Below are 22611 nucleotides of genomic sequence, written 5' to 3'. Positions count from 1 at the left end.
ATCTATATAAATAACTGAATAACTTTCATTAATAATATATTTTTATAAACTTAAAATCTTGAAATTGTGCAGTCACTATAACCATATGGAATCAGAAAATTACATATTTCTTAAAAATAATTTTGAAATTGTATTTAAGAATTGGTAAGCTCAAAAAATTTAGTTCATACATAATTTCAATTTATTACTAGGGGAAAATGTAGTGTAACAATTTAAAAAAACAAAATTAAACTATAAAGCATAAATGTATACATTTGTTCACAATGTAAATTCTTCATCTAACTCTTAAATTTTACCTTGCAAGTTCTGTGGTACTCTCACATGCTAACAAAATAGCTTCATGGGAAAGATCTGCAATTGTATAATTCAAAGTGTTTGACAAATGTGTTGCATGGTGTATGGATGTATCATGAAATTCCACATCGATAGCACTGTCCTGATCATCATTATAGCATCGAATAATTCCAACAGAGTTCCAAACCTATAAAAAAAGATTAAATTATCAGGGACAGAGCCAAGATAGTGGAGTAAAGGCAGTGACTCACCTGAGCACCCCAAAATCACTCCAAATACTTTTAAAGAATGACTGATCAAATTTTAGAATTGCAGAATCTACAAAATGATGAATGAAACAGTTTTCCAGACAAAGCAACTTGGAAGATCCATATTAAGTGTCTGTTTCACTGGGGTTAGAAAGGACCTGCAGGGCAGCCTAGGCCACATCAGAGTGAACTGGCCCCAGACATCCAGGAACAGATTATAGGGTGCCTGGGTCAGCAACAGTGGTAGCAGTTTCCAGATTTCTCAGTTCAGGGATTGTCAAGGACAACTTGGAAGGCCAGCGGAAAATTCTGCCTCCTTGGGTAAGAGTGGATCACAGTCTAGCACAGGCCTCAGCAGCACAGCCCCAGCCCCAGTGGAACAGGAACAGGCTTCAGAAGCCACTGAGGCTACAAAGTCAATTGCTTCCAGAGCTCTCATTCTATGAATGATGGAGAGATTTGAGGGAGATTGCAGGGGTCTCTTTGCTGACACTAAGGCAGGACTCTGTTGCCTTGCCATAAACAGATCTGAGTTGCAGTCCGAGTTCCAGTCTCAGGAAAAGGAATAGAAGCACAATAGGGTTTAACTGGCTTAGCAAAGCAGGAACTCTCCTCACAGTGCCAGGGCAGAGGGAAGCCCTTGTAGTCAACCACAGATCAGAACACAGGCCAGGAGACCTCTCATAAGACCTTGGAGAACTGAAAACTTGAAGTTTCCTGGGGGTATCTGAAAATGGCTGTAAAAATACTGGATGGTGCATCCTCCACCCTGGAAGTAGAGTACCACCTTAACAAAGAGTTAAAATCAAGTCAGAGGCTGGGGAAATGATCAAACAACAGGGGGAAAAAAATTCTTAGGCTACTCATTTAACAAGTAAATGTCTAAGGCAGCTACATGTAAATATCTAAGGTAGTCACAATTTAGCAAACATTTCATCTTTTGGCATCTAAAGTCTTTACTATGGAAGATCAAACCACACTCAGAAGATGATAACAAAGTCAAAGTTTCTGGATCCAAAATCTCCAAGAAAAATATAAATTTATCTCAAGTCATGGAAGAACTCAAAAAAGATCTTGAAAATCAAGTAGGAAAGGTAGAGAAAAAATTAGGAAGAGAAAAATCACAAAAGCCAAGTCAGCGGTTTGGTGAATACTTAAGAAAACAACATCTTAAAACCAGACTGGGCCAAATGGAAAAAAGTGGTCTAAAAGGCCAATGAGAAGAATGACTTAAAAAACAGAATTGGTCAAATGGAAAAAGGAGATATAAAAACTAACTGAAAAAAAATAATTCCTTAAACTATAGAATGAAGCAAAGGGAAGCTGACAATTTTGTGAGAAATCAAGAAAAAATAAAACAAAAAGAATGGAAAAACTAGAAGAAAATGTAAAATATTCATAGGAAAACAGATCTAGAAAAAATACAGGAGACAATTTAAAAATTATACTTTCTACCTGAGAGCCATGAACAAAAAAAAGAGAGAGCCTAGATGACATTTTACAAGTAATTATTAAGGAAAACTGCCCTGATATTTTAGAAGTAGAGGATAAAATAAAAATTGAAAGAATCTATCAATCAACTCCTGAAAGAGATCCCAACATGAAAACCTCCAAATATTATAGTCAAATTTCAGAACTATCAAGTCAAGGAGCAAATATTGCAAGCAGTCAGAAAGAAACAATTCAAATATCATGTAGCCACAGTCAGGAAAACACAAGATTTAACAGCTTCTACATTAAGGGATTATAGGACTTGGAATATGATATTCCAGAAAACAAAAGAGACTAAATTACAACCAAGGATTAACTACCAAGCAAAACTGAACATACTCTTTCATCAGGAGAAAAGAGGAACATTCAATGAAATAGGAGACTTTCAAACTTTCCTGAATAAATGACCAGGGCTGAATAGGAAATTGAATCTTCAAATACAAGACTCAAGTGAAAAATAAAAAAGGTAAATGGGAAAGGCAAATCACAAAGGACTTAATGGTGTTAAACTGCTTATATTCCTACAAGGGAAGATGATACTTCTAGCTCATATGAACTTTCTCACTTATCAGGGCAGCTAGAAGGAGCATATAATAAGGCACAGATAGAAACTGAATTTAAAGGTATAATATATTATGGAGTTAATGGACGAGAGAGGAATGTCCTGGGATAAAAGGGAAGGGAGAGGGAGAAGAGGAAAGGGATGGGAAAAGGGAACAGGGTGGGCAGGTAAGGAGAGAAGATTGTGAGAGGGAGGAATCAGATGCAAAACACCTTAGAAGAGAGGCAGAGTTAAAGAAGAGAAAATAGAATAAATGGGAAGGGGGGAACAGGATCAAGGAAAATACAGTCAGCAATAGTAACTGGGAAAACAATATTGAAACAACTTTCTCTGATAAAAGAACACATTTCTCGAATATGGAGAACTGAGACGAACTTTAAAAAAAATAAGAGCTATTCCCCAATTGATAAATGATCAAAAGATATGAATGGGGGGTAGCTAGGTGGCATAGTGGATAAAGCACTGGCCTTGGAGTCAGGAGTACCTGGGTTCAAATCCGGTCTCAGACACTTAATAATTACCTAGCTGTGTGGCCTTGGGCAAGTTACTTAACCCCATTTGCCTTGCAAAAAAAACAAAAACAAAAACAAAAAAAAAGATATGAATGGTTTTCAGATGAAGTTATGGATGCAATTTAATTCATTTTTTAAATGTTCTAACTCACTATTGATAAAAGAAATGCATATTAGAACAATTCTGGGGTACTACCTTATACCTACTGGATTGTCAAATAGGACAGAAGAAAAAAATGACAATATTGTAAGGGCTGAAGGGAAATTGAGGCAGTATTGGAGGAATTGTGAAATAATTCAACAATTCAATAGAGTAATTTGGAACTAAGTCCAAAGGAATATAAAACAATGTCTACCCTTCGGTCTAATGATCCCACTGCTAGGTCTACATTCCAGAAGAGATGCAATTTGGGAAAAAAAGAACCTATATGTATAGGTATATTTATAGCAGCTCTTTCCTAGTCTAGTATCAAGGAGTTGGAGATTGAGGCAATGCCCATTTTTGGGAAATGGCTGAACAAACTGTGGTATGTGACTGAGATGAAAAGATATTCTGTTTTGGGAAATGATGAACAGAATGCTCTAAGTAAAAAACTTACACGAACAGATGTAATGAAAAATGTACTGTATATAAAGTAACAGTAATATTGCAGAATGATCAGCTGTGAATGACCAACTTCTCTTAGCAATGCTGTGACCGAAGAGAACCCTGAAAGACTTATGATAAAGAACACTATCCATCTCAAAGACAGAGCCAATGTTCTCTGAATACACACTGAAGCATACTTTTTTTTCATTTCATTTTTCTTGAGATTTTTCTTTTTTGGGGGTGGGATATTGATGTTTACTTTTATAACATGACTATTGTAGTAATGTTTTTTATGACTACACATTTTTATTATTTTTATTTTAGTTTAGTTTAGTTTTTTTAGTTTTGTTTTTAAATTATTTCAGATAATGGGGTTAAGAGTGCCTTGCCCAAGGTCACATAGCTAAGCAAGTGTCTGAGGCCGAAATGAAATCAGGTCATCCTGACACCAGGGCTGATGCTCTATCCACTGCACCACCTAGGTGCCCCCATGATTACACATTTTTTTTAATTTAATTTTTTATTCTCATTTTGTACAAATGTTTTTTTTACATTAATAAAATATACTTATTTACAAGTAAACAAATTACCCCTCCCCCCATGAATATAGATAGACTTGCTTGGGCGAAAAAGTAAAGGGGAGAGAAAAAAAAATTAAAATTAAAAAAATAATAGTAATAATTGTAGGTATGGCCAGGTGGTGCAATGGACAAAGCACCAGCCCTGGAGCCACAAGCACCTGAGTCCATATGCAGCCTCATAAACCCAACTATCACCCAGCCATGTGACATGCAAGCCACCCAATCCCCACTGCCCTGCAAAAACCAAAAGGAAGGAAAAAAAAAACAAACCCTAACCCAAAGATCACCCTGCTATGTGGCCCCAGGCAGGCCACCCAGCCCCACTTGCCCTGCACCCTCCCCCAAATAATAACAAAAAATGTGCTTCAGTCTTTGTTCTAACACCAACAACTCTGTCTTGGGTAGATCACATTCTTTATGATAAGTCCATCACAAAAGTTACTTCCATATTTTTCCAAGGTTGCCATTGCTGATCGCAACTCCCTCCTTTCTTATTTCTCCACTACCATGTACTATATTTTCTCTCTCCTTTCACTCTGACTCTGCTGTAGGGTAGCTGAGTGGCGCAGCAGACAGATCCCTGGTCCTGGGGCCAAGAAGCCCTGAGCCCCCATAACCACCCCCTTAGGCCCAGAATCCACCTGGCCCTGTGGTCCTGAGCAGGCCTTCCAATCCCAGCCCCTTGGAAGAAGTAAAAAAGAAAATGTGTTATATCTGACCACTGTCCCCCCATGGTCCATCCTCTCCTCCTTTATTCACATCCCCTCCCCTTCCCCCTGCTCCCCCTCCTTCTTACTCCAGTTGTCTATACCCCATTGAGTATATTTGCTGTTTCCTCTCCTAGCCATCTCTGATGAGAGCAAAGGTTCCCTCATTCCCCCTTGCCTCCCCCCGCTCCATATCATTGCAATAGCTCACTGTAATAAAAAAATCTTATTATATGAAATATCTTGGTCTATTCCCCCTCTCCTTTTTCTTTCTCCCATTCCATTTCCCTTTTTTTCCTATTGACTCCATTTTTAAACCATATTTTATCTTAGAATTCAAGCTTTCTCCTGTGCTTCAACTATAAAAGCTCCCTCTACCTGCTCTATTAACTGAGATGGTTCATATGAATATTATCAGTATCATTATTCTATACATGCAGTTCATCCTCATTAAGTCCTTCATATTTCCCCCCTCTCCTCCAATCTCCATGCTTCACCTGAGTCCTGTATCTGAAGATCAAACCTGTTCAGCTCTGGCCATTCCAAAAGGAACCTTTGAAATTCCCCTGGTTCATTGAAAGTCCATCTTTTCCCCTGGAAGAGGACATTCAGCCTTGCTGGGTAGTTCATTCTTGGCTGCATTCTAAGCTCTTTTGCCTTCCGGTATATTGTATTCCAAGCCCTACGAGTTTCCAATGTAGTTGCTGCTAAGTCCTGTGTGATCCTGACTGCAGCTCCACGATATTTGAACTGTGTCCTGGCTGCTTGTAATATTTTCTCTTTGACTTGGGAGTTCTGGAACTTGGCTATAATATTCCTGGGGGTTGGTTTTTTGGGATCTCTTTCTTGGGGGGATCGGTGGATTCTCTCCATTTCTATTTTGCCCTCTGCTTCTAGAATATCAGGGCAATTTTCCTGTAGTAATTCTTTGAAAATGATGTCAAAGCTCTTTTCCTGATCATGACTTTCAGGTATTCCAATAATTTTTAAATTATCTTTCCTAAGTCTGTTTTCTATATCAGTTGCTTTTTCAATGAGATATTTCACATTTTCTTCTAATTTTTCATTTTTTTGGTTTTGAAGTATTGATTCCTGATTTCTGGTAAATTCATCAATCTCCCTGAATTCTATTCTTTGTCTGAAGGATTTGTTCTCCTCAGCGAGTTTTCTTATCTCTTTTTCCATCTGGCCAATTTTGCTTTTTAAAGCATTCTTCTCCTCAATAACTTTTTGAACTGTTTTATCCATTTGACCTAAGCTGTTTTTTAGCATGCTATTTTCTTCAGCATTTTTTTGGATTTCCTTGACTAAGCTGCTGACTTCATTTTCATGTTTTTCCTGCATCTCTCTCTTTTCTTTTCCCAGTTTTTCTTCAAAGTCTTTTTTGAGCTGTGTCACACATCCTGTGCCCAATTTCTGTTTTTCTTGGAGTCTTTAGATGCAGGAGCTTGTGCTTCCTCATCTTCAGACTGAGTATTTTGATCCTTCTTGGGCTCATTTGCAAAATATTTCTCAATGGTCTTCCTCTTGTTTCTTTGCTTGTTCATTTTCCCAGCCTAAGCCTGTTTTTTAGGGTGCTTCCTGAGCTTTTGGGACACTCCCACAGGGGTCTCAGTGTGTGAGTCTCTGTCCTCCCTCCTGGTCTGTGAATGACCATAAGCACCCCCCTCTGCCATGGGGCTGAGGTGGGGGAGGGCCTTGCTGTTCTATGGGGGGGCCTAGACTGCAATTAGTTAGAATCTGAATGTGGTCAGAGCCCCAGAGTCCTGTTCCAGGGGCAGAGGACAGAACTAGGCAGTCTCTCTTCACTCCCCTCCCTCAGCTCAATGGGCTCATGCCCCGGGGTGCTGGATCAGGGCTAGGGAAAGACCAAGCTGCTTGCTGTGTACCCTGAGGGCTGGGCTCCATGTGCTCGCTCTGGCAGAGGTCCCCAGCTGTTCCCCCACTTTGTGCCCGGTGCTCCTCGGGGTGCAGCTCAGGAGACTCCCCTGCTGCTGTGAGCCGTGGCTCCCAGCACCCTAGGGCTGCCTCCGGGAGGTTGAAGTTCTTTGGCTCTGGCGGGCCACCCCTCTGGCAGGCCGCCCTTCTGACCCCAAGGAGCAGAGCCTTTCTGCTCTTTTCCAGGTTACCTTGAGTAGGAGAACTGCCTCACTGGGTCCCTTTGTGGGTTCTGTCTCTCAAAAGTTTAGTTAGAGTCCTTAGTTTATGAGTTTTTATCAGAGAGCTCCTAAGACTCGATCCCTTCATGTTGCCATCTTGGCTCCGCCCCCCTCACTTCATGATTACACATTTTTAACCTATGTTAAGTAACTTGCTTTCTCAATGAGGGGGAGTAGAGTGGGAGGAAGGGAAAGAGTCTAGAAGTGAATGTTGAAACTTGTTTTTGTATATAACCAGGGGAAAAAAAATTTAAAAAAAAAAGATTAAACTATGATTTTCAATGAAACATAAGTACCTAAAATCAGCTTGCTATTCTATTATTTTTATTTCACAATTAACTTAAAGACATAGAGATGATTCCACTGTGCGTATTTTTTATGAGTCAATTACAGATTTTCTCATAATAAGGCATCTCCTACACACATATCAGTTATGAAACTTTGCCCAGAGTCAGAACATATTAGGAATACTAAAAGCTTACAGTCTGTCCCTGAGATCCTGAAATAACATAACATTCAATATGCAGGGGAGGCTAGGTGGTGCAATGGATAGAGCACCAGTGCTGGAGTCAGGAGTACCTGAGTTCAAATCTCAGACATTTAATAATTACCTAGCTGTATGGCCTTGGGCAAGACATTTAACCCCATTTGCCTTGCAAAAATTAAAACAAAAAAACAAAAAACAAATTCAATATGCAAAGAAAGCCTCAATAGGACCAGTATAGACTTTCTATTCTTAACCCTACCATCTAATCTAAAGTCAAGAAGAAAGTTGGAGTAAAAGAGAAACAAAAAAACAATTCCACTACATTAAATGATTATAGAAGCAATAATGCTCAAGACACAAATGCAAAAGAAACAACTGACCTGGAAAACAGAGAAGAAAACATTTAAAAATCATTGGATGGGTGGAGTCAATATAGTAGTGTAAAGGCAGGAATTCCTGGAAACTCATTCCCCCCAAATCTCCAAAAGTCATCAAATTATGACTCTAGCCAAAATTTAGAGGGACAGAAACCACAGAAAAACTGAGTGATACAATTTCCCAGTCTAAGACAACTTAGAAGTTCCACAGGAAAGGTCTGTTTCACTGGGACAGGGGTTGGAAAAAATTGCAGTGCAGTGCAGCCAGGACAAGTGCCTAGATCCCTGGGGGCACCTGGGTCCATGGCAGAGGGGGCATTTTCCAGACCTCTGGACCCAGGATCACCAGGAACAGCTTGAAGGGGTGGTGAGAGAACTCTGCTGCACCAGACTGAGTACAGAGTGAGCACTGGCCTCAGAGTAGCCCTGCAGTAAGAACCTGCAGCGGGAATCGGGGAAGCCAGCCTGTACCTCCAGAAAGCAGCCCACAGACCGTAAGGGTTGGGGAAGATTGTAGAAGTCTCTCTGTTCTCCCTGGGCATGACTCAGCTGTTTGCCCACACTCAAATCCAGGTTGCAGTTTGGGCTCCCATACCACCATAGCCAAGCAGGGAACCCCCGCACAACTCTGGGACAGAGGGGAGGGCATGAAAACAAGCAAGAGAGCAGTCAAAGCCTCTCACAAGACCTGGGAGGAATTAAGCTGTCCCAAAAACCCCTCAAAGCCTTGTAAGTGCAGTAAATCAGTCAGAGGCTGAGGAAGTGAGCAACAAAAGAAAAAGAATTTGACCACAGAAAATTACTTTGGTCCTGTGGAAGATTCAGAAGACGACAAAATTGAAACCACTGTACCCAAAACCTCCAAGAGAAATAGAAAATAGGCTCAGGCTATAGATGAGCTCAAAAAAGACTTTGAAAAGCAATTAAGGGAGGTAGAGGAAAAATTGGGAAGAGAAATGGAGAGTGATGCAGATAAATCATGAAAATCAAGCCAACAGACTGAAGAAAGAAATACAAAAAATAATGAAGAAATAATATGTTAAAAAATAGTTGAGGCCAAATGGAAAAAGCAACATGAATGGCAAATAAGTAGAATGCCTTAAAAAGAAGAATTGCCTAACTGGAAAAGGGGCTAAAACAGCTCTCTGAAGAAAATTACTCGTTTAAATGTAGAATAGAACTAAAGGAGGCTGAAGACTTTGCAAGAAATCAGGGAGAAATAAAACTATTCCTAAAAACCCCAAAATTAGAAGAAAATGTGAAATATTTCATTGGAAAAACAACCAAACTTGAAAAGAGATCAAGAGATATAATCTAAAAATTGTGGGGATCCCTGTAAATCATGATGAGGAAAAGAGCTTAAGACTTCATTGTTCAAGAAATAATACAGCAAAACTACCCTGAGATACTAGAAGCAGAGGTGAAATACAAATTGAGGGGATTAACCAAATCACCTCCTAAAAGAGATACCAAAACAAAAACTCCCAGGAATATTATGGTCAAATTCCAAAACTTGCAAGTCAAAGAGAAAATACTAAAAAGCTGTGAGAAACAAGTAATTCAACCACTGTGGCTCTATAGCAAGGATTACACAGGTTCTGGCAGTATCGTCATTAAGCCTCATAGGGCTTGGAATATGATATTCTGGAAGGCAAAAGATCTTGGTTTACAACCAAAAATCAACTACTCAATAAAATTGAAAATCCTATTATGAAAAAGGGTAAGAACATCACCTGTACAAAAATATTCATAGCAGCTCTGTTTGTGGTGGCAAAGAATTGGAAATTGAGTGAATGTCCATCTATTGGGGAATGGCTTAATAAACTGTGGTATATGTATGTGATGGAACACTATTGTTCAATTAGAAACCAAGAGGGATGGGAATTCAGGGAAGCCTGGAAGGATTTGCATGAAATGATGCTGAGCAAGATGAGCAGAACCAGCAAAACATTGTACACCCTAACAGCAACATGGGAGTGATAATCAACCTTAATGGACTTGCTCATACTAACAGGGCAACAATCAGGCACAATCTTGGGATATCTGTGATGGAGAATGTCATTTGTATCCTGAGAAAGAATTGTGGAGTTTGAACAAAGACCAAAGACTATTTATTACTTTTAATTTTAAAAAAGTTATCTCATTATGTAATTCTGTTATATCTCATAATTTAAGTTTCTTCCTTAAGAATATGATTTTTCAGGGGCGGCTAGGTGGTATAGTGGATAAAGCACTAGCCTTAGAGTAAGGAGTACCTGGGTTCAAGTCTGGTCTCAGATACTTAATAATTACCTAGCTGTGTGGCCTTGGGCAAGTCACTTAACCCCATTTGCCTTGCAAAAAACTAAAAAAAAAAAGAATATGATTTTTCTCTCATCACATTCAACTTTGATCAATACACACCATGGAAACAAGGTAGACTTAACAAACTGCCTTCTGAGGGGGTTGGTTGGGGGGAGGGAAGCAAGATTAGCAGAAAAATTGTAAAATTCAAAATAAATAATATCTTTCAAAAAAACCCTAGACATCCTCATTCAGGGGGAAAAAAGACGAACTTTAACAAAACAGGGGACTTTCAAACTTTCTTACTGAAACAACCAATGCTGAAAACAAAGTTTGGATCTCCAAGTACAGGACTCAGGTGAAACATAGATCAGGTGGATGAGAAGGACTAACTATGAGGAACTTAATGATGCTTAACTGTTTGTATTCCTTCATGTGAAGAAGATACTGATAATTCATATGAACTTTTTCATTCATAAAAGCAGTTAGAAGGAGCATATATAGACAAGGCACAGGAAGGAGCAGAATATGATGGCATAATATAGTAAAAAGATGGAGTTGATGGGTGATAAAGGAAATACTGGGAGGAAAAGAGAGGAGAGGAAGACGGGGCTAAGATATTTCACATAAGATTCAAGAAAAAGCATTTTCAATGGAGTGGAACAGGGGAAGGCGAAGGGGAATGAGTGAACATTCATTCTCATCAGAAATGGCTCAGAGAGGAAATAATATACACACTTAATAGGGTACAGAAATCTGTCTTACCCTAGAGAAAAATGAGAAGAAAGGGATGGGATAAGAGGGAATGGGGGGAGGGAATAGGTGACAAAATAGAGTGAAGATGGTGGGAGGGGAGGGGAGGGGAGGGGAGGGGAGGGGAGGGGAGGGGAGGGGAGGGGAGGGGAGGGGAGGGGAGGGGAGGGGAGGGGAGGAGAGGAGAGGAGAGGAGAGGAGAGGAGAGGAGAGGAGAGGAGAGGAGAGGAGAGGAGAGGAGAGGAGAGGAGAGGAGAGGAGAGGAGAGGAGAGGAGAGGAGAGGAGAGGAGAGGAGAGGAGAGGAGAGGAGAGGAGAGGAGAGAATGGGAAGGAACAGAGTGGAGGGAAATACAGCTAGTTATAGCAACCGCAGGAAAAATAGTGAAGCAACATCTTTGGTGGACCCATAATAAAGAAGGCAATTCATCCCAAAGATAGAGCCATTGGAATATGAACACAGACTGAAGTACTTTTTTTTCTCTCTCTCACTATTCTTGAGGTTTCTCATCGTTTTTGGTGGGGGGGGGTTATATTTACTCTCACAACAAGATTACTCCAATAATATAAAATAAATAAACCAAAAAATGATAAAGTTAAAAATATTGGACTTCCTTAACCATTTTAAGAAATCTTTAAAAAAAACTGTCCAGATATTTTAGAAACAGAATACAAAGTGGAAAAAAGTAAGAATTCATCATTCACTTCCTTAAATTAAATCCCCAAATGAAAACTCCCTTATCTATAGAGTCAAAACCCACATCAAAGAAAGAAATTAAGTATAGAGTCAACACGTGGATTACCCACAATCTAGCAACCATCATATAGGAACAGAGAAACTTTTTTTGGTTTATAAAGATTTTATTTATTTTGAGTTTTACAATTTTCCCCCTGATCTTACTTCCCCCCCCCACAGAAGGCAATTTTTTAGTCTTTATATTGTTTCCATGGTATATATAGATCCAAACTGAATGTGATGAGAGAGAAATCATATCCTTAAGGAAGAAACATAAAGTATAAGAGATAGCAAGATCAGACAATAAGATATCAATTTTTTTTTTCTAAATTAAAGGTAATAGTCCTTGGTCTTTGTTCAAACTCCACAGTACTTTCTCTGGATACAGATGGTATGCTCCATTGCAGGGAGCCCTAAATTGTCCCTGATTGTTGCACTGATGGAATAAGCAAGTCCTTCAAGGTTAATCATCGCCCCCATGTTGCTGGTTCTGCTCATCTCACTCAGCACCAGCTCATGCAAATCCCTCCAGGCTTCCCTGCATTCCCATCCCTCCTAGTTTCTAATAGAACAATAGTGTTCCATGACATACATATACCACAGTTTGCTAAGCCATTCCCCAACTGAAGGGCATTTACTTGATTTCCAATTCTTTGCCACCACAAACAGGGCTGCTATGAATATTTTTGTACAAGTGATGTTTTTACCCTTTTTTCATCATCTCTTCAGGGTATAGACCCAATAGTGGTATTGTTGGATCAAAGGGTATACACATTTTTGTTGCTCTTTGGGTGTAAGGAGCAGAGAAATTTGAAACATGATAGTCCATAAGGCAAAAGTTATGGACTTCTAGCCAAGAATAACTTACCTGGCAAAACAAAATATAATACAACAATGGGGAAAAAAATGAACCTTTAATGGAATAAAGCACTTTTCAAGCATTCCTAACAAAAAATACAAATAAAAAGAAATTTTGAAGGTTAAAACATGGGAATTAAGAGACATAAAAAGGCAATCATGAACAAATAATAATAACTTGAGTAAACAATGAAAAACCACATATACTAATAATTCTGACATCCCCTTTAAGCTCTATCATCATCAGGAGAAATACAGAGAATCTAATAAGAAAAGGCTAGAGAATGGTTTTATTATATCCTCATTACTTTAAAGAAATGAATGGAAAGAGAGAAGAGGGCTCTGGGGAAGGGTGGCAAAAGTAGAGAAAAAAACATTAGGGAAAGCTGTTTCTCATAATCAGAATGGACTAGTAAACATGTATACAAAGAAGAGATGAGGGAAACAGTTAAAACTTCAACCTTCCTCTTATCTTAACTGATTTAGTACTACACAATCCTGGAACTACAAGTAATTTAAAGTCAAAGCTTACCTATCAAAGTCCAGCATGATTCCAAGGGCACAGTTCAATTTTTTTGAATGAGGAATTACAGATGATTATGGTTTAGTTGGAGACAGATCTTGTCTTATAACAAGAAATATTACAGGCTTATTGTAAGCTACAAGATCCATGGGGGCAGCTAGGTGGCACAGTGGATAGAGCACTGGCCCTGGAGTCAGGAGTACCTGAGTTCAAATCCAGGCTCAGAAACTTAATAATTACCTAGCTGTGTGGCCTTGGGCAAGCCACTTAACCCTATTGCCTTGCAAAAACCTAAATAAAAAAAAAAAAGATACTAGACCCATTTATCAAGCAACTTCTATGCATCAGGCACTGGGGATGGAGGAAATTATATTAAGTAGATTTGAGATAGAGAGACAATCCTGCCTTCATGGAGCTTACATTATGTCAGGATAAGTAATATGCATATTTGAGTATACATAGGGATAAGAAAGATACAGAGATAAGGAAGAAGTGTATTTCAGACATGGGAAATAACAGGCAGAAAGGCATGGGGATGTCCATTTTCTATGACTGTACCTTCCTCAAAAATCAAAATCCATATATTACATGACATCAGAAGATTAAGGCATCATAAGGACATGATAACAATTACAACAAAGTTTCAAAAAAGTTTCAAAATAAAATGTTATCTTTAATTTTTAAATATAATTCACCTCAGATTTATTCCATCTAAAGAACCCTAAACTAGGTGCACACAATAAAACCTTGATTAATTAGCATCCAACATTCTGAAATGCTCAATTAATTTCTTTCTGAACTCTACTTTGAGGGGAAATAGGCAAATATAGTAGGAATTTATTCAAAAGGTAAACTTTTACAAAAGCCCAGGGGCAAGATAAATTCAGTTTTTCTCTTTTTAATCTTAGACTAGTAGGCAGTGAAAAATATTGTGAATGAAGACCTTGAGGGATAAAATACTTGAAAAAACATGCAATCATGCTCTCTATACTACATTCTATAAAACAGAAAATTAGTATCATACATGTTAGAATAATTATAATTTACTGAACTAGAAAATTAACTATAATAATTTATTTCCAGTAATGAAGATATTCTATTGCCCCATAATAGTGAGAATAACTGCTAAACAAAATGGAAAGACTTTTGATTATTAAATACAAATCTGATGAGTCTTACCATGAAACGATGGGTGAGGTGTGGAGGAGTAGAACCAGATTGGAATGGTTTTTGCTGAGGAGATGGCATTGGTCCATCATAAAATGGTCTTTGGGAAGTTGTAAGAGGCATGGCATGAGTGCTACCCAACAGTTCGTCTTTCTCTTCTTTTTCACGATGAGAACCTTTTTCCATCAATGCAACATCTGGAATAGAAATCAGATAATCATAAATACCAAGAAAATAAAGAACAAAAGCTAAGAAGTTGTTGCAAAAATAAAAACCAGTAGCTGATTATCTCATACAAACTGTGAGCAATTTGACCTGCTAATCAGCCAGTGAGGGTACAAATTCTTGAAAATACTGTCTTACTGGCCTTAGAACACTGGACATTTAAACTGAAAAAAAAGGAAAAAGGAAGATCCTTACCAAAGAAGGCCCAAACCTCATATTCCTTGGGATTGTAACTTGTCTTCTTGAGCTATGTGGAATACTGACAGGTGAAGAGACTTGCCCTGGGTCACAGTGAGTCAGAAGTAAACTTCAAACCAGGTTAGTTTAACTCTAATACAACTCTTTCTTTTTTAATTTTAGGAAGGTTTTATTTATTTTCAGTATTAACAATTTTTGCCCCAATCTTGCTTCTCTCCCTCCACTGCCCACAGAAAGCAGTGTTTACATCATTCCCATAGTATGCATTGATCTAAGCTGAATGTGATGACAGAGAAATCATACCTTTAAGAAAGAAACAAACACTATGAGATACAGCAGAACTATATAATAAGAAAATTTTTTTAAAAATTAAATTGAAGGTACACAGAAAGTCTTTGGTTTTGTTGAAACTCCACAATTCTTTCTCAGGATACAGATGCCATTCTCCATTGCAGATATCCCAAAATTGTCCCTGATTGTTTCCCTTGTTGGTATGAGCAAGTTCATTAAGGTTGATCATCACCCCCATGTTGCTGTGAGGGTGTACACTGTTTTTCTGGTTCTGTTCATCTCATTCAGCATCAGTTCATGCAAATCCCTCTAAGCTTCCCTGAATTCCCATCCTTCCTGGTTTCTAATAGAACAATAGTGGTCTATGACATACATATACCAGTTTGATAAGCCATTCCCCAACTGAAGGACATTTACTTGATTTCCAATTCTTTGCCATCACAAACAGGGCTTGTATGAATATTTTTGTACAAGTGATATTTTTACCCTTTTCCATCATCTCTTCAGGATATAGACCCAGTAGTGGTATTGGTGGATCAAAGGGGATGCACATTTCTGTGGTCCTTTGGGCATAGTTCCAAATTTCTCTCCAGAAAGGTTGGATGAGTTCAGTTTCACCAACAATGAATAGTGTCCCAGATTGCCCACATCCCTTCCAACACTGATCATTGTACTTTCTAGTAATATTGGCCAGTCTGAGACATGTGAGGTGGTACCTCAGAGATGCTCTAATTTGCATTTCTCTAATAAGTAATGATTTAGAGCAATTTTTCATGATTACAGATTGCTTCGATCTCCTGATCCACAAATTTTGCATATCCTTTGACCATTTGTCAACTGGGGAATGACTTTTTTTTTAAATATGACTCAGTTCTTTGTGTGTGTGTGTGTGTGTGTGTGTGTGTGTGTATATATATGTTAGAAATGAGTCCTTTGTCAGAAACATTAGTTGTAAAGATTGTTTCCCAGTTTACTACATTTCTTTTGATTTTGTGTGTGCAAAAGCTTTTGAATTTAATGTAATCAAAATCATCTAGTTTGTTTTTAGTGATTTCTCCATCTCTTCCTTAGTCATAAACTGCTTCTCTTGTCATAGATCTGACAGGTAAACTAGTTCTTGATCTTTTAGTTTGCTTATAATATTGTTTTAAATGTCTAAATACTGTATCCATTTGGATCTTATTTTGGTATAGGGTGTGAAATATTGGATAATCTAAGTTTCTTCCATACTAATTTCCAATTTTCCCAGCAGTTTTTATGAAAGAGTTTTTATCCTAATAGCTGGACTCTTTGGGCTTATCAAACAGCAGATTACTCTTAATTGTTTCCTGCTATTGCATCTAGTCTATTCCACTGGTCCACCACTATATTTCTTAGCCAATACCAGACAGTTTTGATGACTGATGTTTTATAATTTTAAATCTGGTAAGGTTAAGTCACCTTCTTTTGTACTTTTTTTCCCATTAAATCTCTAGAGATTCTTGACTTTTTATTTCTCCATGTGAATTTACTTATATTTTTTTCTAACTCATTAAAGTAATTTTTTGGAATTTTGAATGGTAGGGCACTAAACAAGTAGTTTAATTTGGGGAGAATTGCCATTTTTATTATATTAGCTCCACCTATCCATGAGCAGTTCATATTTGCGAGTTAAGTCTGATTTTATTTGTGTGAGAAGTGCTTTGTAATTGTTTTCAAAAAGTTTCTGAGTCTGCCTTGACAGGTAGAGTCCTAGGTATTTTATATTGTCTGACATTACTTTGAATGGAATTTCCCTTTCTAGCTCTGTTTTGTTTCATTTTTTTTTATGTTTTTGCAAGGCAAATGGGGTTAAGTGGCTTGCCCAAGGCTAGGTAATTATTAAATGTCTGAGACCGGATTTGAACCCAGGTACTCCTGACTTCAGGGCCGGTGCTTTATCCACTGCGCCACCTAGCCGCCCCTTTCTAGCTCTTTCTGCTGCAACTTGCTAGTCATATATAGAAATGTTAAGGATTTATAAGGGTTTATTTTATATCCTGCGACTTTGCTAAAGTTGATAATTTTTTCAAGTAGTTCTTTTAGATGATTTTTGGGGGTTTCCTAGGTATACCATCATGTCATCTGCAAAGAGTGAGAGTTTTGTCTCTTCCTTTCCTATTCTAATTCCTTCAATTTCTTTTTCTTCTCTTATTGTGGAAGCAAACATTTCTAATATGATATTGAATAGCAGTGGTGATAGTGGGCATCCTTATTTCACCCCTGATCTTACTGGGAATTCCTCTAGCCTATCCCCATTGCATATAATGTTTGTTGATAGTTATAGATACTGTTTATTATTCTGATAAACAATCCATTTGTTCCTATGCTCTCTAGTGTTTTTAGTAGGAATGGGTGCTGTTTTTTCAAAAACTTTTTCAGCATCTATTGATATAATCATATGATTTCTGACAGGTTTATTATTGATATAATTAAATATACTGACAGTTCTTCTAATATTGAACCAACCCTGCATTCCTGGGATAAATCCTACTTAGTCATAATGTATTATCCTAGTGATAACTTGTAGTCATTTTGCTAAGTTTTTATTTAAGGTTTTTGCATCTATATTCATCAGGGAGACAGGTCTATAATTTTCTTTCTGTTTTAACTCTTCCTGGTTTAGGTATCAGCACCATATTAGTGTCATAGAAAGAGTTAGGCAGAGTTCCATCTTCACCTGTTTTTTAAATAGTCTATATAGAATTGGAACCAGTTGTTCCTTAAATGTTTGATAGAATTTACTTGAGAATCCATCTGGCCCTGGAGATTTTTTCCTTAGGGAGTTCAATAATGGCTTGTTGATTTTCTTTTTTCTGAGACAGGATTATTTAGGTATTTAATTTCCTCTTCATTTAACCTGGGCAACTTATATTTTTGTAAACACTCATCCATTTCATTTAGATTATCAAATTTATTTGCATAGAGATGGGCAAAATAATCCTGAATTATTACTTTAATTTCCTCCTCATTGGTGGTGAGTTCACCTTTTGATACAAGCAATTTGGTTTTCTTCTTTTTTTTAATCAAATTGACTAGAGGTTTATCAATTTTATTGTTTTTTTTCATGAAACCAGTTCTCAGTTTTATTTATTCAATTTTTTTCTTGCTCTCAATTTTACTAATTTCTCCTTTAATTTTTAGGATTTCTAATTTGGTATTTAACTGGGGTTTTTAATTTGTTCTTTCTCTAATTTTGTTAGTTGCCTATTTAGTTCATTGATTTCCTCTTACTCTAATTTATTCATATAAGCATTTAAAGATAATATATCCCTTGACAGCCGCCTTGAGGGTATCCCATAAGTTTTGGTATGTTGTTTCATTACTGTTATTATCTAGGATAAAATAATTATTCTTTCTAATAATTTGTTGTTTGATACACTCGTTCTTTAAAATGAGGTTATTCAGTTTCCAGTAAGTTTTGGGTCTATATCTCCCTGGCCCAATATTGCATATGATTTTTATTGCATTATGATCTGAGAAAGATGTATTCACTATTTCTGCCTTTCTGCAATTGATTATTAGATTTTTATGCCCTAGTACATGGTCAATTTTTGTGTAAGTGCCATGTACTGCAGAAAAGAAAGTATATTCCTTTCAATCCCCATTCAATTTCCTCCATATGTCTATCATGTCTAGATTTTCTAACAATCTATTTACCTCCTTAACTTCCTTCTTGTTTATTTTATGGTTAGATTCATCTATATCTGAGAGCGGGAGGTTAAGGTCTCCCACTAGTAGAGTTTTGCTGTCTATGTCTTCCTATAGCTCCTTTAACTTCTCCTCTAAGAATTTGGATGCTATACCATTGGGTGCATATATATTCAATATTGAAATCACTTTATTGTCTATGGTACCTTTTAGGAGGATAAAGTTTCCTTCCTTATCTCTTCTAACACTAAATATTTTTGCAGCTGCTTTGTCTGAGATAGGGATTGCTACCCCTGCTTTTTTCACTTCAGTTGAAGAAAAATATATTTTGCTCCAATCTTTTACCTTTACTCTACATGTATCTCTCTGCTTCATTTGAGTCTCTTGTAAGCAACATATTGTAGGATTCTGGTTTTTAATCTACTCTGCTATTCACTTATGTTTTAAGGGAGAGTTCATCCCATTCACATTCAAAGTTATAATTACTCTTTATTGCCTTCCATGTTATCTTCTCTCTGTTTGTATGTTCCCCTTTTTCCTTTTATCCATATTCCCCAGTGTGTTGTTTCTGAATACCATCACCTTCAGGGTGTTTTCCCTGCTATATCCAACCCCCTCCCCCCTTTTCCCCCCCTTTCCCTTTGCCCCATCTTTCTTCCCTTCTTTCTGTTGATTCCCCCCTTTCCTCCCCCTCCCCTTTTCCTCTTTTAACACTTTAAAGATAAGTTTCTTAAGTTAACTGAGCATGTATATGGTAACTTTAAGTCAATCTGATGAGAGTAAGATTCAGGCAGTTCTCACCTCCTCCCTTCTTCCCCTCTATAAGTCCTTTGTACCTCTTAATGTAATAAGATGTACCCCATTCAATCTATCCTCCCATCTCTTTAGTGTCCTTTTTAAGGAGCTGTTGTTTTAAATCCTTCTATCTGAGTCACAGAAAGGTCATGAGTGTCCATCACTTCTGCCTATTCTCTCTACTGGAATTACAATTATTGAGAGTTATTAGTTTTTCTCCCAGGTAAGGATATATCCAGTTTCATCTCACTGGATAACAGTTTCTCAAATAAGTTATGCATATCCATCTCTTCTGGCTAATTAAATTCTCTCTAATAGAGTTACAATTCTCGAGAGTTGTCAAAGTCTTTCTTCTAGGTAGGGATATTGCCAATTTCATCTTATTTGATAACAATTTTTTTCCCCTTCACCTTCCCCTTATTTTAATTTTATCTTTTCATGTGTCTCTGGAGTCTCCTGTTTAAAGTCCAAAGTTTCTATTAAGCACTGGTCTTTTCATCAAGAAAAGTTGGAAGTCTCCTACTTCATTAAATGTCCATCTTTTGCCTTGGAAGAGAAGGCTGTTTTGTTGGATATTGGATTCTTGGCTCCCTTGCTTTTCAGAATATTGCAATCCAGGCCCTTTGATCCCTTAATGTTGATGCTGCCAGGTCCTGTGTAATCCTTACTGTGGCTCCATGGTATTTAAATTGTTTCTTTCTGGCTGCTTGCAGGATTTTCTCTTTTATCTGATAGTTCTGGCATCTGGCTACAATATTCCTTGGTGTTTTCATTTTGGGATCCCTTTCTAGAGAGGATCGATATTTTTTTCAATAACTATTTTGCCCTCTGGTTCCATGATATCAGGGCAGTTTTCCATCACTAAATCCTGTAATATTAAGTCCAGGCTCTTTTTCTCTTCAATGTTTTCAGGAAGACCAATAATTTTTAGGTTATCTTTCTTCCATCTATTCTCAAGGTCAGTGGTTTTGCTGATGAGGTATTTAACATTTTCTTCTATTTTTTCAATTTTTTGGTTTTGTTTAAACAATTCTTATTGTCTCATGAAGTCATTGGTTTCCATAGATTCCATTATTGTTTTAAGGAAGAATTTTATTCATTTACTTTTTGCAACTCCTTTTCCAATTGGTCAATTCTATTTTTTATAAGAGTTTTCCCTTTGTTCATTTGAGGTTTTGAGAGAATTATTTTCTTTTTGCATTTGTCCAATTGCATTTTCCAAGGATTTGTTTTCTTGTTGCAAGGTAGTAATTTGCTCTTGGGTTTCTTTTCCCAAATTTTCCAATTGATTTTTAAACTCCTTCCTGATTGTTTCAAGGAAATCTTTCTGTACTGGAGACCAAATCATATTCTCCTCAGGTGTTCTACCTCTCTCTGAATTAGGGTCTTTTCCTTCTAGGAATTTTTCTATGGTTCCCACCCCCTTCACTGGCCTTTCTTCATTTCCCCAAGGTCTTGTGTTGGAGGAAGGGCTGGTTTACAGAGGTTTGGCACTGAGAGGCTTTACTCATTCAATATAGTATCTCCAGCTGGTCAGTAGGCAGTGCTGGAGGTTTTGCTCACTGAGTAGCTAGTAGGGGATGTTGGAGGCTTTTCTCCCTGGATGTAGTATCTCCTCCCAGCAAGTAGGGGGTGCTGTAGGCTTGAACTTACTCTCCAGCCCTTCTTGTAAATCCCAGACTGTCAGTCCCAAGGCTACACCTCCACTCTCTTGTTGTTTCTCAGAGTGAAGTGATTCCCACAAAGAAGTGGTTCTCAGGGTGAAGTGGTTCCCACAGCGAAAGCCCCTGGGGCTGATCTTAGATTAGTCCTGCTCTCATCCCTCCCCTACTGGCTGTCTGCCTCTGTACTCACCACACTCCAGATACCTGAAGACAGACCTTGAGGTACGTGTTGTTTTCCTAGCTTCTGTTTCTGGGTTTTGTTGATAGGACTTCAAGAGGTTTGTTTCATATTGTTTATGAGGGAAGATCAGGAGACCTTAGCACAGGACCTGGCTCCTTTCTGCCACCTTGTCTGGAAGTCCTAATACAACTCTTTACTGCATTATTCTGCCTCTCCCACATATAAATATATATTACCAATAGAGAAGAGATTTTTGAGCAATTTACCTACAAGTTGATATTCTTACTCGTTTAAGTACATCTCAAAATAGTAAAGTTTAGAATTTAATATATAGTATTTTTTTCTGTAAAGCTATATAAATTTATGTAAAATGAAAATAAAGGAACCAAAATACTCTTGTTGATAATGACATCACAGTAGACTATCAAATACCATTCTGGAATCCATAGGTTCTGTCTCTGATACTTCCCTGATCTGACATATCAAAACTGATGATTAAGAAACTTTCAGAAATTTTTTAATTACTTTAAAATAATTTATCAGTAGAATGGCCTATCATAAATATGTTAAGATTCTTACCAATTGAACTGTCATCATCTTCTAGGATGTGTTTTCTGTGTCTAGGATAACTCGAAGTCAACATAAAATCATCTTCATCATCTTCATAATTTGCTTTTCCTTTTGAAGTTAATTGGAACTCCATATTTTCATTTAAAAAATCACCACTGTCATTATTATCACCATCATCATCTCCATCAAAAAGATCATTATAAACGTCGTTTCTTATGCCAGAACCCTTTAAAAAAATTAATCTCAGAAATTATTAGAAAAATTAAACAGAAGTTAACTTAAGTAACTAGTAATCAGTTGAAATATATCTGGTTCCCTTCCAAAGAGCTAGTTGCCTATTACATTTTTTTGGCCATTAAAAATTATTGCCTTATAATGTAAATTATCTTTTGCATACATAAATCTTTCCCATACTAGATGGAAAGCTCCCTTAGGGTTAGGATATGGGCCTTGTTTTTATTTTCCACAGTATATTATACACAGTAAGCATTAAAGAAACATTTAATTGATAAGTGTTTAAACAAATATGATATAAACTGCATGCAATGTCATGCAGATAATGTCATGGCAGATAAAAATTAAGATTTTGTGAATTGGGATTCTATCATAAAAGTTAATCACTGATTATATCTTTCAAGTATCACAAGAAAATGCTGTGAAAATTTAAGATATATAATTCAAACAATTGTTGAA

The 22611-nt window shown here is 37.3% G+C and overlaps 1 protein-coding gene across 3 annotated transcripts in view; it reads right to left on the bottom strand.

Annotated features, from left to right (window-relative positions):
• Positions 1 to 22611, bottom strand: part of WDHD1 (WD repeat and HMG-box DNA binding protein 1) — a 100834-nt gene that overhangs the window by 50604 nt on the left and 27619 nt on the right. For all 3 annotated transcript variants that reach the window (XM_074213449.1, XM_074213448.1, XM_074213450.1), the window contains 3 exons: positions 21928 to 22144; positions 14338 to 14522; positions 297 to 481 (listed from right to left, as the gene is read on the bottom strand). In XM_074213449.1, coding sequence (XP_074069550.1) covers positions 297 to 481; positions 14338 to 14522; positions 21928 to 22144 — 587 coding nt within the window. The remainder of the gene's footprint in view (positions 1 to 296; positions 482 to 14337; positions 14523 to 21927; positions 22145 to 22611) is intronic.

The sequence above is a fragment of the Macrotis lagotis genome, chromosome 1, assembly GCF_037893015.1.
Source record: "Macrotis lagotis isolate mMagLag1 chromosome 1, bilby.v1.9.chrom.fasta, whole genome shotgun sequence".
NCBI lineage: Eukaryota > Metazoa > Chordata > Mammalia > Peramelemorphia > Peramelidae > Macrotis > Macrotis lagotis.
This window is presented reverse-complemented; position numbering and strand designations above follow the sequence as displayed.